The sequence below is a fragment of the Staurois parvus genome, unplaced genomic scaffold (assembly GCF_062004578.1).
Source record: "Staurois parvus isolate SC_StPar_1 unplaced genomic scaffold, SC_StPar_1.0 ptg000242l, whole genome shotgun sequence".
Taxonomy (NCBI): domain Eukaryota; kingdom Metazoa; phylum Chordata; class Amphibia; order Anura; family Ranidae; genus Staurois; species Staurois parvus.
Genome location: NW_028318038.1, coordinates 1,049,435 through 1,069,779, shown reverse-complemented (window position 1 = coordinate 1,069,779; position 20,345 = coordinate 1,049,435). Strand labels below are relative to the sequence as shown.

General features: G+C 41.6%; 1 protein-coding gene across 3 annotated transcripts in view; it reads right to left on the bottom strand.

Annotated features, from left to right (window-relative positions):
* The window catches only part of RNASEH2B (ribonuclease H2 subunit B), a 37,314-nt gene extending 17,519 nt beyond the window's left edge, over positions 1–19,795 (bottom strand). Inside the window, exons 1-5 of one of the 3 annotated variants that reach the window (XM_089680325.1) lie at positions 19,542–19,795; positions 9,412–9,483; positions 5,854–5,961; positions 2,357–2,433; positions 1,730–1,847 (exon numbers count right to left, since the gene is read on the bottom strand). In XM_089680325.1, coding sequence (XP_089536451.1) covers positions 1,730–1,847; positions 2,357–2,433; positions 5,854–5,961; positions 9,412–9,483; positions 19,542–19,605 — 439 coding nt within the window. In that variant the 5' untranslated portion in view covers positions 19,606–19,795. Of the gene's footprint in view, positions 1–1,729; positions 1,848–2,356; positions 2,434–5,853; positions 5,962–9,411; positions 9,484–11,692; positions 11,831–19,541 lie in introns of those variants that run through there. The other 2 variants (XM_089680323.1, XM_089680324.1) reach the window with 2 other exon arrangements.
* Between the last annotated feature and the right edge of the window lie 550 nt (positions 19,796–20,345).

Genomic DNA, 20,345 nt, shown 5'->3' with positions numbered 1-20,345 from the left:
TGGACAGAGCAGGTAAGCAGGGTTGCGTAACTTATAATTTCCTGCTTCCGCCCAAATGCTTCCCAACACACACACCCTTGTAAAGTGCCCGTTTATCTGTGTGACAGCAGTACAGGGAGAAGTTCCCCATACCATCTGTACCATTTTGAAAAGAGCGCGGCCATGCGGGGCTCTGCCCATACAGCCGTGTCATTCATTCAGAGTTCTGTGAACAATTTACAAGTACCAACAGCCTTTGGCTGTCGGCATGTAGTTCTCAAAGCATTACCACTGATTAATTCTGCCTGTCAGTGTGAAACTGGCTGCCTGTATGATGTACACTGACAGTTTGCAGGAGTCCTGCATTGCACAAGCGATCTGGTGTAATACTTTCCAGGCTCCTAAAAAATAAATAATAGTAAAACTAACCTGCAAAAAAAAATTAGCATTGCTTTTTTTTTTTTTTTTAGTGAACTTATCCTTTAGCATAACAGATACCAGAGCTTGATGTGGCTGCTCAGTATGCGCTTGTACTGAGCCCCCAAGTGCTGTGTGCGAGGGTAACCTGAAGGAATACATTTTGTTTTTTCTCATTGGGGCTGGAGTGAGATTTACTCACTCAGCAGATGCGCTTCTGCTGAGCGTTCAGAGAGCCCGACACTTCCCTTCTGATGAAAAGGGTCTCTCCCCTCCCTGCTAGTCCCCGGGTGCGGTGCTGGAGACAGGCAGGGTGGTAAGAGATAAACAGTGCAATGTTAAAAACCATTAAAAGTTTAAAGTCACCATAAAGCCTCTTTCATTTAAAAAGGCCCCAGACATTCCTAAAAGCACCTCAGATTTAAATACCGTTTTGGTTAAAAGGATTTATTTTCGAAACAGGACAAGTAGATAGGGACCCCCATTTAGTCCCTTGGACAAGTAGTTATAAAGAAAAAAAAAAATTTCCACACTTCTGGTAAGTATAACGTGTTTGTTTTTTTTTTTAAATGCCCTTAATATCACTTTAAGCTATCCAGGAAGGTGGAATCAATTTTAATTTATAGGAATTGAGAAAGAAGGCCAGGAAATACCATTGAACATTCAGAAAATGCAAAATTCACATGAAACTATTCATGTATGATAAAATGTTGAAATAAACAAACGAAACCAGCGCTCAAATCTTCATGCAGACTAGGATTGCTGTAACTGTCATTCGTTGAGGTGCAGCCCTTAAATTGGGGAATCTTGATACTGGTGAACAAAAGAAAAACAGGGCGCACTCTCTTTGTGCATTACCATGGTGAAGCAAATTTATTTAAAAGCATAAAAATGCATATTCGCAAACCAAAGGAGGATAAAAACAGAGAAGAGTCAGTAATGACGGTTCAAAGCTCTGAAGAAGGGAGCACATCTCCCAAAACGCGGTAGTCTACCTCACCAAGGGTCTACTGTCACTTTGAACCGTCATTACCAACAGTTCTCTGTTTTTATCCTCCTTTGGTTTGTGAGTATGCATTTTTATGCTTTTAAATAAATTTGTGTTTCACCATGGTAATACACGAAGAGAGTGCGCCCTGTTTTGCTTTTGTTCACCATGATAAAATGTTGAGTATGTCTAAACAAGGACCTGTAATCCCATTTTAAACATAGACACTTGTTCTTGAAATGGCAAAAATATTTTGGAAATGTGAAGGCTTGTTTTCCTAATGCCCATTTTGATATGTAATACTACAACAATTTCCCTAATATCACAAGAAATGTAAGAAGGCACCTTTTTCTTCTGTCACATGATGGAGGGACTTCTCTACTTGAGTGCACTGCAGCAACAAGTTACAAGATGGAAACTCTTCATCCATCACAATCTGTTCCACTGGCTGAAATTTTCCTTGCTAAAAGACAAAAACTAAAAGTATTAAAAATGAGAATGCTAAATTTTAAATGATATAAAAAGGGGATGTTGGAAGCAAAAGAAGTTGGTTTAACCAGTTGCTAAATTAGTGGACTGAAAGCCATCACCCCTCCCAATAGCTAAATCTCAACTCTGAGACAGAAAGAGTGTTGAAGTCATCCAACAAACTAAAAGTTTTGGTTTATATTTTTCCAGTTGTGAATCAGAAATGGGTGGAGAACAATTAAGTAACTGATTTTTGTTTGCATAACATTCAGAGCTATTATAGGAAGCAAAAGATGTCAGGTCAAAAGGTATGCACTTCCTTTTGGGTGTGTATACAAAATGTATCAAAATATTTTAAATAGAATACTTGTGAGTAAATGATAACAGGTTGAGCAGGCTGAAAAAAAAAAAGATACTTTTGTGTGTAAGATCACATGCTCATCACGAACACATACAAACTGGCTTTTAAATCTCTTGTTTATGTGTAAAGAAATACTACTATACCTCTTTGTCTGCCTTTATTAAGTAGTAGATCACCAAAAACAGAGGATCCACTGGAGTTGCATATAGCAACCTGCCATCTAGAACACAGAAAATAACACGAGAAAAGGTATTTGTGACAGTAAATACCATCTATGTTGTTATCTCATTAGTTTGCATTTTTTAGCATGCACTTGTAAAGGTAGTATCAGTAATATTTTGAAGTTCAATCAATAACCTCTACAAAATTATGTTACATAATAAAAATACATTTGTAAAGAAAGCCATTATATGCATTAGTCAGCTAATGTGCATGGAAGATTAGTGAATGCCACTAAGGGAATGTCCTAATGGGAAGTGGGTGTTTGGTTGGTGATCTAGAGATGAGGTTCCTCAGCAGGTTGCACAAGATTTAACATATCATGCACCAAGGAAATAGGGAGGACATTTGGGCTCAGGTCCTTGATTGCTAAACAGACTTGTGCAAAAGCTGGCTATACACTAGATGTTCATTCTAGAACGTTCATTCAATTTTCTAATTATTACCAGGGTCAAATTGACCCTGCTGGCTGGCTTTCGACTGCAGCGACAAGAAAATTTGAAACAGGAAGGAAAGTTTTTCTAGCAGTGTATGTGGTTTTCATTCTTCAAGTTCCTTCATTCTAAAATCAACTGTTAAAAGCAAACTACATTTTAAAGTGCTTTCGAACGTCATTCGTACAGTCATCAAATATAATGAGAATTTGTGTATGAACGTTGGTTTGAAAACCTGCTGCTTTAGAAAAAAAGGAGAGAATACTCAGAATGTGCTCCAGTGATAGACAGAGAAATGCACTGCTGAAGAGTCTTGGAAACCTTCTTGCTTAGGGACAGAACAAAAGCTGAGTTGAATAGGATTCTCTGTTCATTTTAAAGAGCCACGTGCGGAATACAGCAATTGCACTACTCTGGAAGCCGCGCTGAGGATTACATCCGTCTATCCATCTTGGACCTTGTTGTGCTAATACCGGTTGTATGCTGATATTAAGACACTGAGACTTGTAGTGCTAGTACATTCTGAATGTCGATATCAGGACTCTGGGAACTATAGTGCGAATACCTGCTGCTACTTGAATGTTGTGATTTACCTGTCTGCCAGGCATTTTGCAGGAATTATAATTGTTTTCCCCTTGCACTGATCCTTGCCGGAATAAGATTACATGGTGGTGCACCAAGTCTCCTATTTTGTGAATTGTTGGAACTCTGAGCTACTTCTATTTTATTATATTTGTTCTTGCCATCACTGCCCTTTGTGACCTATGGCAGCTAACATTTTCTCAAAAAAAATATTATGCACATCAGATCCCCTATGTTTAGTAATTGTGTTTGCACATGTGTAAAACATTTGTAGGCACATTTGTTCCACTGGGGTCTGGAATTCATACAAATAGTTAAACATGCACTACATGGGTTAGATTTGTACAAATGTTCAAAACATAAATAGATGCACAGGAGCCAAGAGAATGAAAAAAAAAAACATGTTTTTTTTGCTGAGGAAGATGGGTGCTCTTGCCCCCAGTAGAATCCTTGATGTTGTCAAGAGCTGGTCTCAAGAATCTGCCCCTCCAAGGCCAAGTAGATAAAAAGCTTTTTTTTTTTTTTTTTTTTTTAATTGTGTACTCAGCTTCAGCAGCAGTTAGATCTCTTAAAAGATTTTGACATGGTCTGAAAAAGTAAAGGGCACAGACAAAATCAGGTCAAGGTTACAGTCTGCCAGTGAGAATAGAGCTTTAGAGAGTGCTTCCATCTGCTTTTTGGTTGGGTTCCCAAGGGCTCGTTCACACTTGGCTGTTTTACCAACGCTTGCCAAACGCCCCTATAGCATTTGGCAAGCGTTGGCGCGGTTTAGCGGCGGTTGCTAGGCGTTTGCCGAGCGTTAACGCCCCACAAATGCCTATAATGCAGTTTGAGTGGTGTTACCGCCCCGCAACCGCACCGCAAATGCCGGCCGGGCATTTGCGGAGCGGCACCATAGACGAGAATAGGAGGCTTCAAAGCCTCCTGACTCGACCAGAGGCGTCCGTTTTGCCGCGACGCAACGCAAACGCTCCCGTTAGAACAGCAAGTGCTGTAATGTGCAGAATTGGCAGAGGCGTTTGGGAAACGGTAAAAACGCTTCCCAAACGCCTGTCGCCTGCACACAACGCTAGTGTGAACGTAGCCTAAAAGGCAAATTTCACCTTTTACAAAAAATAATAAAAATGCACATCTTTTTGCAGGTAAAAAAAAAAACAAACAAAAAAAAAAAACTGCATTTTTAATTTTTTTTACTCTGCAGATTATGGTTGCAATACCAGGCTCCTGCAGACCCTGAGTACAGCTGTCTGCCTGTACCAGTTACTGAATGGCAGGAAGAATCAGTGAACCTCACCAGCATCCTCCCTACAAGCCATTGGCTGAGGAGGCTGGCAGTAGATGCAGTTCATTCATTTACAGAACTCGGTTTTTAAATTTTGGTGAGCAGAAAGAAGATCCCGCATCTGCTGGGGGGGGGGGGGGGGGGTATAAGGTTGGTATCAGGGGAGGAGGCACATCCACACAACCAGAATGGTAAGTGCCCAGTTAAGCACTTCAGCTTTAACCACACTGTACATAAACAGTCGGAAGGGAGCAGTGCCAAAGTGGTTGGCCGTTTATAGATTGCCCCGCATTCACTGCCTGTGCGTGCTCCCTGGGAGTGCGCAGCACCACGATCCAGTGCCTGCTGTACGGGACCGCTGTGTGAGGTCCTGATTATGCGATCACTGATTGGCCAATCAGTGATCACATGAATAGTAGTAAACAAGATGTCACTTGCTGACATCATTGCTTACTACTAGTGAAATATGTGTCTAATCACAGAGGTCACATGGTACAAGGCTATTCACAACAGCCTTGTGCCATGTGGCAAACTGTGACCAATCACAGCTCTCACAGTATTTCTCAATGGCTGCAAGAAAAGAGCCAGAGAGAAGGAGAAATGATTGCTTTTACAGCCTTTATGGGTGTAAAAAAAAAAAAAAAAAAATCATCACCCCCCACAAGTAGTACAGTGTCACTATGGTGACACTGTACTGCTAGGGTGACAGTATGTTAAAAAAAATATTAAAAAAAAAAAATTGTTTTTGAAAAATTATAATTTTTGGTTATAAACTAATTTGGGTTATTTTTTTTTTTTTTTACTAAGCCCAAGCAGTATCATACAGAATCTTGATCGACAAAAACAGACAAACAGTCTTAGTACAGCAGAGCTACGGAAAGACCAACTATTAGATCACTAGCCAAAAATTGAGGTATGCTGGAAGTGGGAGGGGTTATCCTCAGCTGGCCAAGATTTTTTGTTTGCCAGTGTCCAATCCGCCTGTAGGCATCAGTATAACTCAATGGTTTAATGCTTCCTGTGCACCTCGACGGATGAAAAAGTAAAGACAGTTTAAACATTGGTATGTTTCAATAAGTTCAACATTTGAATTTGGGTTAAGATATGCTTTAAGGGCTCTTACCTTGTTGAACTGTCTGACCTATGAACCAAGATCGATATTCTTCTTGGAAAGCTTTCACTTCACAGACCTGCTGTCCAGAGTTAATAAACAGGTACATGTTGCCTTTTTCTATAAAGTAAAAAAAAAAAATTAAAAACAAATCTCATGTATTTTTCATTATATGACAGGTCTCACATACACAGCAACACTGCACCATAAAATGAATGAAACAACAGAAACCACTTGAAAGACAACCTGAGCCATATAGTGAAAGTTCCAGATCCAAGAACAGCCGATGTTATAACTTGACAAAACAAGCCTGAATTCTTTAAGCAATCATGAGAAAAACAAATGCACTGGCTGGAACTTTTTCTATGGGGTTCAGTGAGCAAAGTGATATTAGTAAAAGTGATATGGTACAACTCAGAACAAACAGAACATAAACAGCACTCATGCACCCATATAGTTACATACTGTATGTACCTATTATAACAACCAAACAGTTTTTTAAATTTATGTCCAGCCAGAACTATTTCTAAGGGCTCTTTCACACCAGCAGCTGTGCTGACTGAATTGCCACTCGTGTGTCCCGGGAGGAAATTGCTTTTTATTTGACAATCACTACCATGTTAAAGGTTTGAAATTTAAAGATATAAAAAGCTTTGAGATGGCGGGAATTGGAAAGCTTCCAGCCAATCAAGCAGCATTCTGGAATTCTGTTAATCTGGCCACACATAAGATTTCTCTTGTTCAGTCCCTGGTCTGAAGGAGAGAAATCTATTGATTTTCCCATCGATGTAAAACAGCGTTTTAGGAGTAATGTCCCCTGCCGGCTACTGTATCCTGACAGCTGTGGGTTCTGACAGGGCCACCCACAGCTCAATTTCATTCAGTTTAGTGCTGCACCGAAATGAAAATTCTGGACCAAAACCGAAGAATCAGGATGCACATGGCCAAAAACACTAGAAGTTCACCTCTTGACAAGAAATAATAAATGCATATTTTTTTTTTTTATTCAAAAATAAAGTGTATTAATTTTTGTTTTTGGAGCCTGGAAAGCATAGCATCAACGATTCGCAGATCGTTGGGAGATGCAGGTCTCCTGCAGACTTGTCAGTATATCTACTTGCCCATACATCCCGTTTGAGCAAGCAGATACACTGACAGGAAGAATCAATGAATTACCACAGCACCATGGTAGTTCATTGAGAACTACAAGCCGATAACTGCTAAGGCTGTCTGGACTGGTAGTTCATTCATTCACAGAATAATGTGAATGAGTGACACGGACAAGCGGGCAGAGCCCCGCACAACTGTGTTGTATTTAAATTTTGACAGCTAGCAGTAGGAAAAGATCCCCTGCTAGCTGTCAAAGCGAGGGGGAGCGGACCAGTCCTTTCATAACATGTTACACCCTGAATATTAGGCCTTAAAGATAGTAACTATTTGTTATACTTTTACCTAGTTAAACTTATAATAATGCTTACCTTTAAGTAAAATGAGTATCTCCTAAACATGCACTGTTTAGGAGACATTCTAGTGAGCGGCAGCCGGCGCCATCAAGGGCTATGGGTACGCTGTTCCTTCAGGGCTGTGTGCAGAGGGAGTGACATCATCATGGCCTCAGCATTTCAAGTGACCACAGCCAAGGCCACTGAAGGGCTTATTTCATAGGCAAGTCTTTTATAATGTGCTAGTATGCAATGCATACTAGCAAATTATAACATTACATTGCAGGGGCAAAATCTATTTTTTTTGTTTACAACCACTTTAAAAGCTTTAAGGAGTAATCACCACTAAAGATAGGGAGTGGCCACCACACTAATTCACTAGCTCAAACTCAAGTTTGTATGCTCACATATTTTCAAAATGATCTACAGTGCCTTGAAAAAGTATTCATACCCCTTGAAATTCTCCACATTGTCATGTTAAAACCAAAAACAAATGAATTTTATTGGGATTTTATGTGATAGACCAACACAAAGTGCCACATAATTGTGAAGTGGAAGGAAAATGATAAATGGTTTTCAATATTTTTTTACAAAAAAAAAAAAATTAAAAGTGAGGCTTGCACTTGTATTCAGCCCTCTGAGTCAATACTTTGTAGAACCCCCTTTTGCTGCAATTACAGATGCAAGTCTTTTTGGGGATATCTCTACCAGCTTTGCATCTAGAGAGTGAAATGTTTGCCCATTCTTCTTTGCAAAATTCCTCAAGCTCTGTCAGATTGGATGGAGAGCGTCTGTGAACAACAATTTTCAAGTCTTGCCAGAGATTCTCAATTGGATTTAGGTCTGGACTTTGGTCCATTCCAACACATGCTTTGATCTAAACCATTCCATTGTAGCTCTGGCTGTATGTTTAGGGTCGTTGTCCTGCTGGAAGGTGAACCTCTGCCCCAGTCCCAAGTCTTCTGCAGACTAACAGCTTTTCTTCTAAGATTGCCCTGTATTTGAATCCATCCATCTTCCCATCAACTCGGACCATCTTCCCTGTCCCTGCTGAATAAAAGCATCCCCACAACATGATGCTGCCACCACGTTTCACGGTGGGGATGGTGTGTTCAGGTGATGTGCAGTGTTAGTTTTCTGCCATACATAGCATTTTGCTTTTAAGCCAAAAAGTTCCATTTTGGTCTCATCTGACCAGAGCACCTTCTTCCACATGTTTGCTGTGTCCCCACATGGCTTCTTGCAAACTGCAAACAGGACTTCTTATGGCTTTCTTTCAACAAAAGCTTTCTTCTTGCCACTCTTCCATAAAGGCCAGATTTGTGGAGTGTATGACTAATAGTTGTCCTGTGGACAGATTCTCACACCTGAGCTGTGGATCTCTGCAGCTCCTCCAGAGTTACCATGGGCCTCTAGACTGCTTCTCTGAATAATGCTCTACTTGCCCGGCCTGTCAGTTAAGGTAGTAAGGTTAATGGCCATATCTTGGTAGGTCTGCAGTTGTGCCATACTCTTTCCATTTTCGGATGATGGATTGAACAGTTCTCCATGAGATGCTCAAAGCTTGGGATTTATTTATTTTTATTTTTTTTATAACCTAGCCATGATTTAAACTTCTCCACAACTTTATCCCTAACCTGTCTGGTGTGTTCCTTTGCCTTCATAATACTGTTTGTTCACTAATGTTCTCTAACAAACCTCTGAGGACTTCGCAGAACAGCTGTATTTATAGTGAGATTAAATTACACACAGATGGAATGTATTTACTAATTAGGTGACTTCAGAAGGCAATTGGTTCCACTAGATTTTAATTAGAGGTATCAGAGTAAAGGGGGCTGAATACAAATGTATGCCACACTTCTCAGATATTTGTAAAAAATTTTGAAAACCATTTATCATTTTCCTTCCACTTCACAATTATGTGCCACTTTTTGTTGGTCTATCACATAAAATCCCAATAAAATACATTTATGTTTTTGGTTGTAACGTGACAAAATGTGGAAAATTTCAAGGGGTATGAATACTTTTTCAAGGCACTGTATCTAGCAAAGGAAGTCTACTGATTTTAGAATTTGACTCATATTGCAAAAAGTTTGTAAAGGAGCTAAAAAGCAGTATTTCATGGTACCTGTCAACGGACTGCGCAGCTTTGCAAATAACGTTTTACTGCGTGGCTTCTTTGCATCATCCTTTAAGGTTTCTGTAAGGAAACAAAGAATGAATGAGTAAGCTTACAATATATACTGTATATCGTATGGTCTATTATAAATAATGAAGGGTAGCTGCATATTATACTCTATTTTTGGCTTTTTGACCCCTTGCCCTAACCTCCCCCTCTACATAATTTACCTCAATCCCATGGCTACGGTTTTGCTGTTTGTTTTTGCCCAGCGCTGCCCCATAGGCTTCTCAGAGTTTGTGTTTCGAGGCTAGAGACAATCAGATGGCTGCATAGAAGTCTATAGGCACTAACTGTGCGTATGTGGCCAGGATAATGAAGACTTGCAGTGCTAGGTGTAAATAAGCAGAACTGTGGATGTTGGATAAAAATAAGGATGGGACTGTGGAGGGGCAGGAAAGGTTAGAATAGGTCAGGGTACTAAAAGGATAAGTGTACTTTACTCTGAGGCACATTTTCCTTTATCCAAAGCAAAGACGTTTTGTTTTGGATATAGTATTGAGGGATTCAAATTTCAGTCAGGTTTTTATCACTTTCTGTGTCCCCCATTAGGAAGATTTGCCTTGATGATCAATGTAAATGGGACTAAAGATAATTAATTCAAAATCTTGTGTTACCACCAGAATAGAAATTGAGAGAAAAGCTTCCAATGGGGATATTTGTTCGTTATTTTTTTTGTTTTTAATGTTAAATTCAAGGGCAGCAAATACTTAGAAGGGAGTAAATTGCAGCTTACCAGTCCTTAGATGTGGTGAATGCATTATTTATTTTCCCTTGCCTTTATTTTCGGCTGGTGATCCACCTAGCAAACACACTTCCAGTCAAAGTGACAACGCACTCTCACTGTACTGTCTCTATGGAGGGTCAGTGTTGTCACTCTAGGACAAAAAGTGTGTTAGGATGACAGAACAACTCCACTTCTCCTCATCTGTATAGCACAGTGGAGATGCTGTGTAGCTCACAGGGATGAACTAGGAAGGCTAACATGTTTGAGACTTCAGTTCAGTACACAGGAAGGTAAAAGGACAGTACATTTGTGGCAGGATCACCAGGTATTTTTCATTTGCAGAAAATGCTCTTAGCCTAAAATGAACGCAGCCATCAAATCTAGGGGCTCGCTTGCACCAGCAGCTGCATTCTGTGACTGCTGACTCAGGTGTTTGGGGGGGGCACAACAGATGGCAAACCACTTTTCACCCCAAATGTAGGAGATGCATTAAAGTGGTTGTAAAGACTCAAGGTTTATTTGCCTTTATGCATGAAGGTTAAAAAGCTTCTGTGTGCAGCAGGCACCCCAACTACTCACCTGAGCCCTATTGCGATTCAACGATGTGCAGAAGAGCTTCAGCTCTCCAAAGATTCTCCCTCATTGGCTGAGTCGTTGGCTTCCGTTGCTGTCAATCACAGCCAGTGAGCAAATGAAGAAAAAACGGGGGTGGGGCCAAGCCATGCCTCAGTGTGTGAATGGACACGTAGAACAGTGGCTCAGGACAGAGCCTGCTTGGGTGCCCCCATTACAAGAAAAGGAGGATTGGGGCTGCTCTGTGAAAAACCACTGCACCTTTTTCTTGGGTCCACCTCCGGTGCTCCTGGCCCCTCCCTTCTGCTGAGTGCACCCAGAGCAAGTATGACAGGTTTGTTATATAGAAAAAAAAATGCCTTTGTCACTTTAGGGTAAAAAAGGGTTTTAAATTTAGAACCACTTTAAGGCTTGACAACTTGACAGGTTTGGTATCTTTTTATACAGGGGTGTTTATTCATTACAGGTATTTATATAGCATTGTCAATTTTCTCAGTGCTTTACACACATATATTGTATGTTCACATCAGTCCCTAACCCTCAAGGAGCTTACAGTCGAAGGTCCCTAAATTACATTCATACATACACATACTAGGACCAATATACAGGTGAAACTCGAAAAATTAGAATATCGTGCAAAAGCTCATTTATTTCAGTAATGCGACTTAAAAGGTGAAACTAATATATGAGATAGACTCATTACATGTGTTGGATTTTTAGACACATAATACTTCTTCAGTGTCTTGAGGCGATTATGAATGAAAGAGCCGTTGAAATAAAAAATAAAAGTGTGATTTTATTCTATCACACAATGGCTTAAAATAACAATGTTAAGTGTATCATGAACAGTTCCATGTAGATAAAACTACTGTAGAAATATCAAGCAGAAGTTTAAAGAAAAAGTCACTATTATTGTCATAACTGTCTGACCATGTGCAACGTCCATCTTCTCCTTGTCCTTCACGAGACTTAGGGAAGAAACCGGAAATAGACGGAAGTGACGATATTGTCTTGCAGCAAGCACCTGTTCCAGCTTCTCATACGTGTGTGTGCGTGTGTGTTATGTATGAAAGAGTGTCAGTGTTAGCGTGTGTGAGCTCTCGTCCTCTGTCCCTTATGGACCTTTTATGCAGAACGAGTGTGTAGTAGCGAGAGATTCTTAATACCTTGTATGGCATAGAAGGGAGGGGACGACACTCACATAATGTTTTTGATGGACAGGAACATATGTATGCTGATGTACATAATACTATAAGCTAATGATGTAACCTCAGCTATTCATATTTAAAGATTATATCTTTACAACATATCAATGTATAATCACTAATCTATATGTATCAATATTAGAAATGTATACTAAATACACACAGATATTATTAAAATACATTATGTAATAGTAAGTCTATAATGAGTACTCCTAATACCCTTGACATATTACTACCAGAGACTTTTAACCAGCTATGCCTAAATATAGTCTTCAGCTGGTTTAGCTGGTCTCAGCTAACTTACCCATATCTTTCGGTCTCAGCTATAATTGAAGAATTGTAATACTACCATTTGTCAAAAGACCATTCACACATATTAATATTAATTATGATTAATCACAAAAACCAAATATTTTGCAAGCTTGCCATCAATATAAGTGCCGAATCATAAAATTTAATTTCTAACATGCAAAGCAAGATAGTTCAAGCCGTGAATTGTCATAATTGTGATGATTATGGCTTACAGCTCATGAAAACCCCAAATCCACAATCTCAGAAAATTAGAATATTGTGAAAAGGTGCAATATTCTCGGCTCAAAGTGTCCCACACTAATCAGCTAATTAAGCCATAACACCTGCAAAGGGTTCCTGAGCCTTTAAATGGTCTCTCAGTCTGGTTCAGTAGGAATCACAATCATGGGAAAGACTGCTGACCTGACAGTTGTTCAGAAAACCATCATTGACACCCTCCATAAGGAGGGAAAGCCTCAAAAAGGTAATTGCAAAAGAAGTTGGATGTTCCCAAAGTGCTGTATCAAAGCACATTAATAGAAAGTTATGTGGAAGGGAAAAGTGTGGAAGAAAAGGTGCACAAGCAGCAGGGATGACCGCAGCCTGGAGAGGATTGTCAGGAAAAGGCCACTGGGGACTTTCACAAGGAGTGGACTGAGGCTGGAGTCAGTGCATCAAGAGCCACCACACACACACACACGGATACTGAACATGGGCTTCAAATGTCGTATTCCTCTTGTCAAGCCGCTCCTGAACAACAAACATCAGAAGAGTCTTACCTGGGCTAAAAGAAAAACAGACCTGGTCTGTTGCTCAGTGGTCCAAAATCCTCTTTTCTGATGAGAGCAACTTTTGCATCTCATTTGGAAACCAAGGACCCAGAGTATGGAGGAAGAATGGAGAGGCACACACTGCAAGATGCTTGAAGTCCAGTGTGAAGTTTCCACAGTCTGTGTTGATTTGGGGAGCAATGTCATCTGCTGGTGTTGGTCCACTGTGCTTCATTAAGTCCAGGGTCAACACAGCCGTCTACCAGGAGATTTTGGAGCACTTCATGCTTCCTTCCGCAGACGAGCTTTATGGGGATGCTGACTTCATTTTCCAGAAGTACTTGGCTCCTGCCCACACTGCCAAAAGCACCAAAACCTGGTTCAATGACCGTGGGATTATGGTGCTCGATTGGCCAGCAAACTCGCCTGACCTGAACCCCATAGAGAATCTATAGGGCATTGCCAAGAGAAAGATGAGAGACATGAGACCGAACAATGCAGAAGAGCTGAAGGCTGCTATTGAAGCATCCTGGTCTTCCATAACACCTCGGCAGTACCACAGGCTGATAGCTTCCATGCCACGCCGCATTGAGGCAGTAATTGCTGCAAAAGGGGCCCAAACCAAGTACTGAGTACATATGCATGCTTATACTTTTCAGAGGTCTGATATTGTTCTATGTACAATTCTTGTTTTATTGATTGAATGTAATATTCTAATTTTCTGAGATTGTGGATTTGGGGTTTTCATGAGCTGTAAGCCATAATCATCACAATTATGACAAATCACGGCTTGAACTATCTTGCTTTGCATGTAATGAGTCTATCTCATATTAGTTTCACCTTTTAAGTTGCATTACTGAAATAAATGAACTTTTGCACGATATTCTAATTTTTCGAGTTTCATCTGTAGACAGATCAAATTAACCTACCAGCATTTCTATGGAGTGTGGGAGGAAACCCACGCAGGCACAGGGAGCATATGCAAACTCCAGGCAGATAGTGCCATGGTTGGGATTTCAACCGATGATCCTAGTGATGCTAAGCGGTAACCACTTCACCACCGTGAATCTTTTTATGCAATGTCATCCTCTGTAATTTGCCAAAAAACAGGAGTAATATATTGTTTGTGTGCCCAAGCCTTAATGCATACTGCACTGAAAATATGTGCTTGGTAAACTGTTGTGCTAAAACTGTGTGACATAAAAGATTGGAACTACCACAATTTTATTCTCCAGGGTCTCTGCTTTCAGAAAATACAAAAAGTTTGGGAGCTTTAACGAACCCTCAGGCCTAAAATAATTTTTAGGGTTATTATAAGCTATCTAGCATCACTTTTTATATATGGCTTAGTCAGAACTTTGCAAAAAAATATGTAACTGTGGATAATTGTGGTTCTAAAGCCAAAAGATATTTTGCCTTAATGCATTACCTGCATTAAAGGTATGAACCCTTCCATTAGCTGAGCCCTCTCTCGATCCAGTGCTCTGCTCATTTACGCTGGTTGCTCTCCCTGCTCTCACAGGCACAGAGGCAGCAATGGGAGCCATTTGCCCCTGCTGTTTTCAATCAAATCCTGTGAGGAGTGAGCAAGGCTGAGAAGCACACGTGTGTGCCTCTATGGAAGCACACAGACGAGTTCGGGAGTGTGCCCGCATGTGTGCCGCCATAACAAGCGGCTTGTTATGAGAGCACACAAAGAGGCTGAGTGGACAGTGCTGGTGGGGGAATCCAGAAGAGGAGGTTCAGGGTGGCTTTGTGCAATACCATTGCAGTGCACATAAGTATAACATGTTTATTATTTTAGAACAAAAAACGTGAACCTTTAGTATCACTTTAAAGTCATACAGTTAGGTCCATATATATTTGGACACAGGAACAATTTTCATACTTTTGGCTCTGTATGCCCACGGAAGAAGTTCAAACAAAACTATCCAAATGAATTTAAAGTGCAGACTTAATTCAAGTGGTTGAACATAAAGATCAAGTACACATTTTAGGAACTGCAACCATTTTTATATACAGTCCCTCAATTTTCAGGGACTCAAATGTAATTGGACAAATTAATATAATAAATACAATGTGCATTGTTAATATTTTATTGAGAATCCTTTACTGGCAATGACTGCCTGAAGTCTGGAACCCATTACCAAAGACAGGGTTTCCTCCTTTCTGATGCTTTGCCAGGCTCTAACTGCAGCTGTCTTCAGTTGTTCTTTAATTTTGACTTCAGCAAGTGAAATGCATGCTCAATTGGGTTGAGATCAGGCGATTGACTCGGGCATTGCAGAATATTTCAATTATTTTCCTTCAAAAGCTCCTGGGTTACTTTTGCAGTGTGTTTTGGATCAATGTCCATCTGTACTGTGAAATGACGTCCAATCAACTTTGCTGCATTTGGCTGAATCTAGGCTGACAGCAGATCTCTAAACACTGCAGAATTCATCCGGCTGCTTCTGTCACATCGTCAATAAACACCAATGACCCTCTGCCACTGGAAGCCATGCATGCCCATGCCATCACACTGCCTCCACCATGTTTTACAGATAACGTTGTGTGCTTTGGATCATGAGCTGTTCCAAGTCTTCTCCACACTTTTTTCTTCCCATCATTCTGGTACAGATTAATCTTAGTTTCATGGTCTGGCTTTTTTAGATGTGCTTGGCAAAGTCAAATCTGGCTTCTCCATTCTTCAGGCTTATGAATGGTTTGCACCTTGTGGTGAACCCTCTGTATTTGCTCTCATGAAGTCTTCTCTTGATTGTATTGAGTGTCCTTCACTTGTCTGGATGTTGGGAATGGGTTTTTCTTTACCATCCTGTGATGATCCTGTGATCATACACCACTGTTGTCTTCCGTGGACATCCATGCCTTTTTAAGTTGCTGAGCTCATCAGTGCATTCTTCTTTCCTCAGAATGTACCAAACTTTTGGCCACTCCTAATGATACTGCCATCTCTCTGATGGAGTTGTTTCATTTTTGAAGCCTTACAATGGCTGTTTCACTTGCATGCATAGCTCCTTTGAAAACATGATGTAGGTTCACAGCAATAGATTCCAAATGCATCCCCAGTGACACTAATGCAGTAATCAGTGCTAATAAAATCCACTGACACTGTACTGACACAGGGTAGGAAGGGGTTAACATTTGGGGCAAAGGGTTAACTGTGTGCCTAACTATATTTTAAGTGTACTGTTTTATTAGGGGATGCAATAGTTTTTGATTCCCTGCTTTGCAGGAAGACAAAACGAGCATGTCCCCGCTTCAGTAGAGATCTGTGTTGTTTACCAACACATATCTCTGTCCTGTCACTAGCTTCGATGATCGGCTGGTCTTGGCCATGAATCACTGTCCATGGCATGCCGATCAGCATGTCAGGGAGCCAATGACAGCACGGGTAGACAGGCAGGTGCGTGCATGCCCCCTACCTGGAAAAGCAAAATGGTGTACATATACACATGATTTTGCCCAGCCGGCACGCACTGTAGCAGTAAACTACAGTGTGTGGTTAAGGCTAGGTTCACACCTGTACATTTTTTTTGTGCTTTTTGCTGAAATGCAGAAAGGCCCTATAACCTAGTTAACATTAGCTCCTATGGGTCCTGTTTACATCTATGCAGGTTTTTAGTTTGTTTGTTTTTTATACGCCCAGGACAGCGTGTTTTTGGCTCCATACACTTCAATGGAGGTTCATCAGAAATGCAGCCTCTTCAAACCAAAAAAAAAAAAATACATGAAGCCTGAAAGCACATCAAAAACACACAAAAATCATCTAAAAAAAAAACCCAAAACGCATCAACCACACATACAAAAATGTGAACCTAGGGGTCAGACAGGCACTGAGCTGCATTTTGCTGTGTGTATGTAAGCAAAAGCAACCCATGGAAATGGATGCAGACACAGCGGCTGCCAAAATCTGCTGTGGGGGGAGGGGGGGTGTTTCGGTGTCTGCGTTTTGAACCATACACCCACATGTCAAATTCTGTGTCCGTGTGGCTACTGTGTCTGCATCCACTTCTATGGGCTACCTGCAAGAAACTCCGATGTGACCGAACACACAGCAAAATGCAGCTCAGCACAGAGTAACCAACCAGCTTCAGCTTGTTCACTTTAAGTATAACTCAAGGCAAAACTTTTTTTTATTTTTGTTTTTATTGCAGTCTGTACCCCAATTAGGGAGATTCCCCCTCTCTGTTTGTCCTGTTCACCATTATCATTGAAAGTAAAAGAAAAAATCCCAAGTTTTGGGTTGTCCCCAGAAAAGTAATAGAGATGAAATCTTCCAATGGGGACACTAGCTCTGGTGACCTGGGGGGAGCAGAGCTTCGCCCAAAAGGAGAAGTACTGTTTGCTTAACCCCCCTCCCCACTGCCACATTTGACATGTTTTTGGGGGGGAGGGAGTACCTGGTTCTGGTCAGGACACCGAAGTTCGGCTCTTGCTCCTCCCCCCGCAGCCTTCTAGGACACATCACAGATCCCAGAAGACTGCTAGCCCATTTACAATGTGCAGAGCATATGCACAGTAGTAAAGCTGAAAGCCTTTACTTCCAGTTTCCCTTAAGCAGGCCATACAGGGGGCGAGTTCCGAACGATTCGTTCGTTCTGTAATCCAATGGTGCCACCAATAGTTTCGAAAATCGGTCGTTTTTCATGAATTTTCCAGAATGCCCGATAAAGGAAATGGGGAGGAACTACAAAAATCGGCAGGTGCCATTGCCCCACTAACAGAGTGAAAATTGACCGAATATTCTTTGGTCCGATTTTCAAACAAACAATTGTTCGAAAATCGACCCATGTATGGCCGGCCTTACCCAAGATCCCGGCACCTGGACCTGAAGCCGATTAAAAAATTGGCTCAGTTGAGGACATACCTGGATCCCTGGACAGTAGGGTTGCACAGATACCGTTTTTTTTTTTTTTTTTTTTTTTTTAAATCGGCGAGTTTGAGCACCAAAACTTGTGCTCAATGACTCGCCAATAAGTATTACCAATACCTTTGTGGTGCGATTTGAGCCCTTATAAAATAAATGCACTGCGATTCCCATGAGGATTCCCTGTGGGTGCGAGCCACACAAAATGAATGGCTCTAATTGCACACCTGCAGGAAAACCGCATATGATTCAGACAAGAAAGGCACCACATTCATTTTGTATGGGCTCAGATCGCACCATAAAGGAACTGGAGCATTGCACAAGTACTTGTGCAAAGCATAGTATTGGAACTAGTATCGGTAAATCCCTGCTGGATAGGTAAGTGTCCTTATATTAACCTCTTGCCTACTGCAAATAGCCAAATGACAGCAGCACTGTGGAAGCCAGTTCTGGGTGGACGACATATGACGTCCTCCTAGAACGTGCTCTCCTGCGTGCCCCCAGGGGCGGTCACCCAGTGATCTCCGTGATCGCTGTGTCCTACGTACACAGCTGATCACATGAGGTGGTAAAAGGCCAATCACAGCGGCCTTTTACCACTAGATCAGCCGTGTCCAATGACACGCTGATCACCTGGAAATGCAATTGCCGAGTCTCGGCTGTCAGTGTGTCAGATGAGGGATCGGCACCAATCATCAGGGCCCTGATGATCAGTGCCCAGCAGTGCCACCCACCCGTGCCACCCAGCAGTACCAGTCAGTGCCAGCTCAACAGTGCTGCCTCATCAATACACATCAGTGAAGGAGAAAAATTATCCCTTTGCAAAATGTGTGCTCTTTTTTTGTTTCTAAAAAATAAAAAACCCAGCAGCAAGTAAATACCACCAAAAGAAAACTATTTGTGAGAAAACAAATGATAAAAATGTCATATGGGTACAACGTTGCATGACTGCGCAATGGTCAAAGTGTGACAGCGCTGAAAGCTGGCCTGGTAAGGAAGGGGATATAAGAGGCCAGTAGGCAAGTGTTAAAAGTCAGCAGCTACAGGATTTGTTGAATTTATTTTTTTTTTTTTTTGGGAGGGGGGGTTGGACTGGAGCTCCTCTTTAAATTGCAGGGATTTCCTCACTTCCTGTTTTGGCAATGGGACAGTTAGTGATGGGAAATCACCGCAATGGGACACAGGTGGGAAAAAGCCTGACAGCAGGTATAACCCTTCTTTATTGTATTCAAAATGAAAAAAAAAAAAAGTTTATTGCCCAGTTTTTGGTCCAGTTCTCACAGAAACATGCACATTTGCGCACACGCACACATTCCATTTTTTACAGCCTGTTCAGGAACAACTTTTAAAAATTGTGCTGTACCAAACTACATGGTAATGTGCGGTCCGGTGACCACACACGCTCTGCCTTTGTTAGATGCACTGGGGGTTCCATTACCAATTAATGGCAGCCAATCACAACAAACAAGGGCAGTGTGTGCCCATACAGTGTGCCTTTCTCGCACCACATTCTGGAAGCTGATTGGCTACCATGATAAATCCCCCTCATAGTTTCTACTCAGCAGTCACGTGCCCCTGGCCCCCTTCTGTATCCAGGACCCTGTGCTGGGTGATGAGACTACAGAGCCTGGAGGTGCCAGTACCTGGAGCTAGAAGCACCCACTGATCGCTCAGCACATCCCCGACCTTCTTCTTCCTGGACATCATCCCGACACACCGCAAAGAGACAGGCAGGCTACACTTGGCGCCCTCCGGATCAGTCCATCACCGGGAAGAGGGGAGGGGGTGTCAGCTCTAACCTACTCCGCTGAGTAGGAGGACACAAATATATACAGGCCAGTGAGGGAGTGATAGACTCATCCGTGTGTGGTACTCTGATCAATAGCTGGGCGGACTGTACCTATCATCCTGTACTATTTCCCACTATCAAAGTATAGCCCCGCCCCCTCCGGGAGTTGGTACATGCCACATGTGCTTACAATGTTGCAGGAAGAGGATATCGCCGGGCTTCCTGCAGAATGCGGGGAGAGGCTATAGACGGAGATCTAAGGAAAGGTGGAATCTGATTGGTCAGTTTAAGATATTGGCGTCTGCGGTAGCCAACCAGCGCTAATATTTACTGTTGCGGGATCAGGCACAGTTTACGGGAATGTTTCTATAATCTGACAAATGGGGGAGCCGGGACGTCACATTTCTGGGGGTTGATGTACCGACCTTTGTCCTATTGCCCTGGAAAAGGTGACATGGGTTCCCTCCACTGGGCCTGAGCGGGTCATCCATGTCCATCCCATTGCTGCGTTATAAGTACGTCTGCAATGTGGATTTTTGGAATATTTTTCCTGTTCATATCAATTTATTTGATTTATTGCGTGTTGCAATTTGTGTTTTTCCAGTGCGTTTTGCGGTTTTTGAACACGTTTTATCTGCGTTTTCATTGAGTTTTTTTT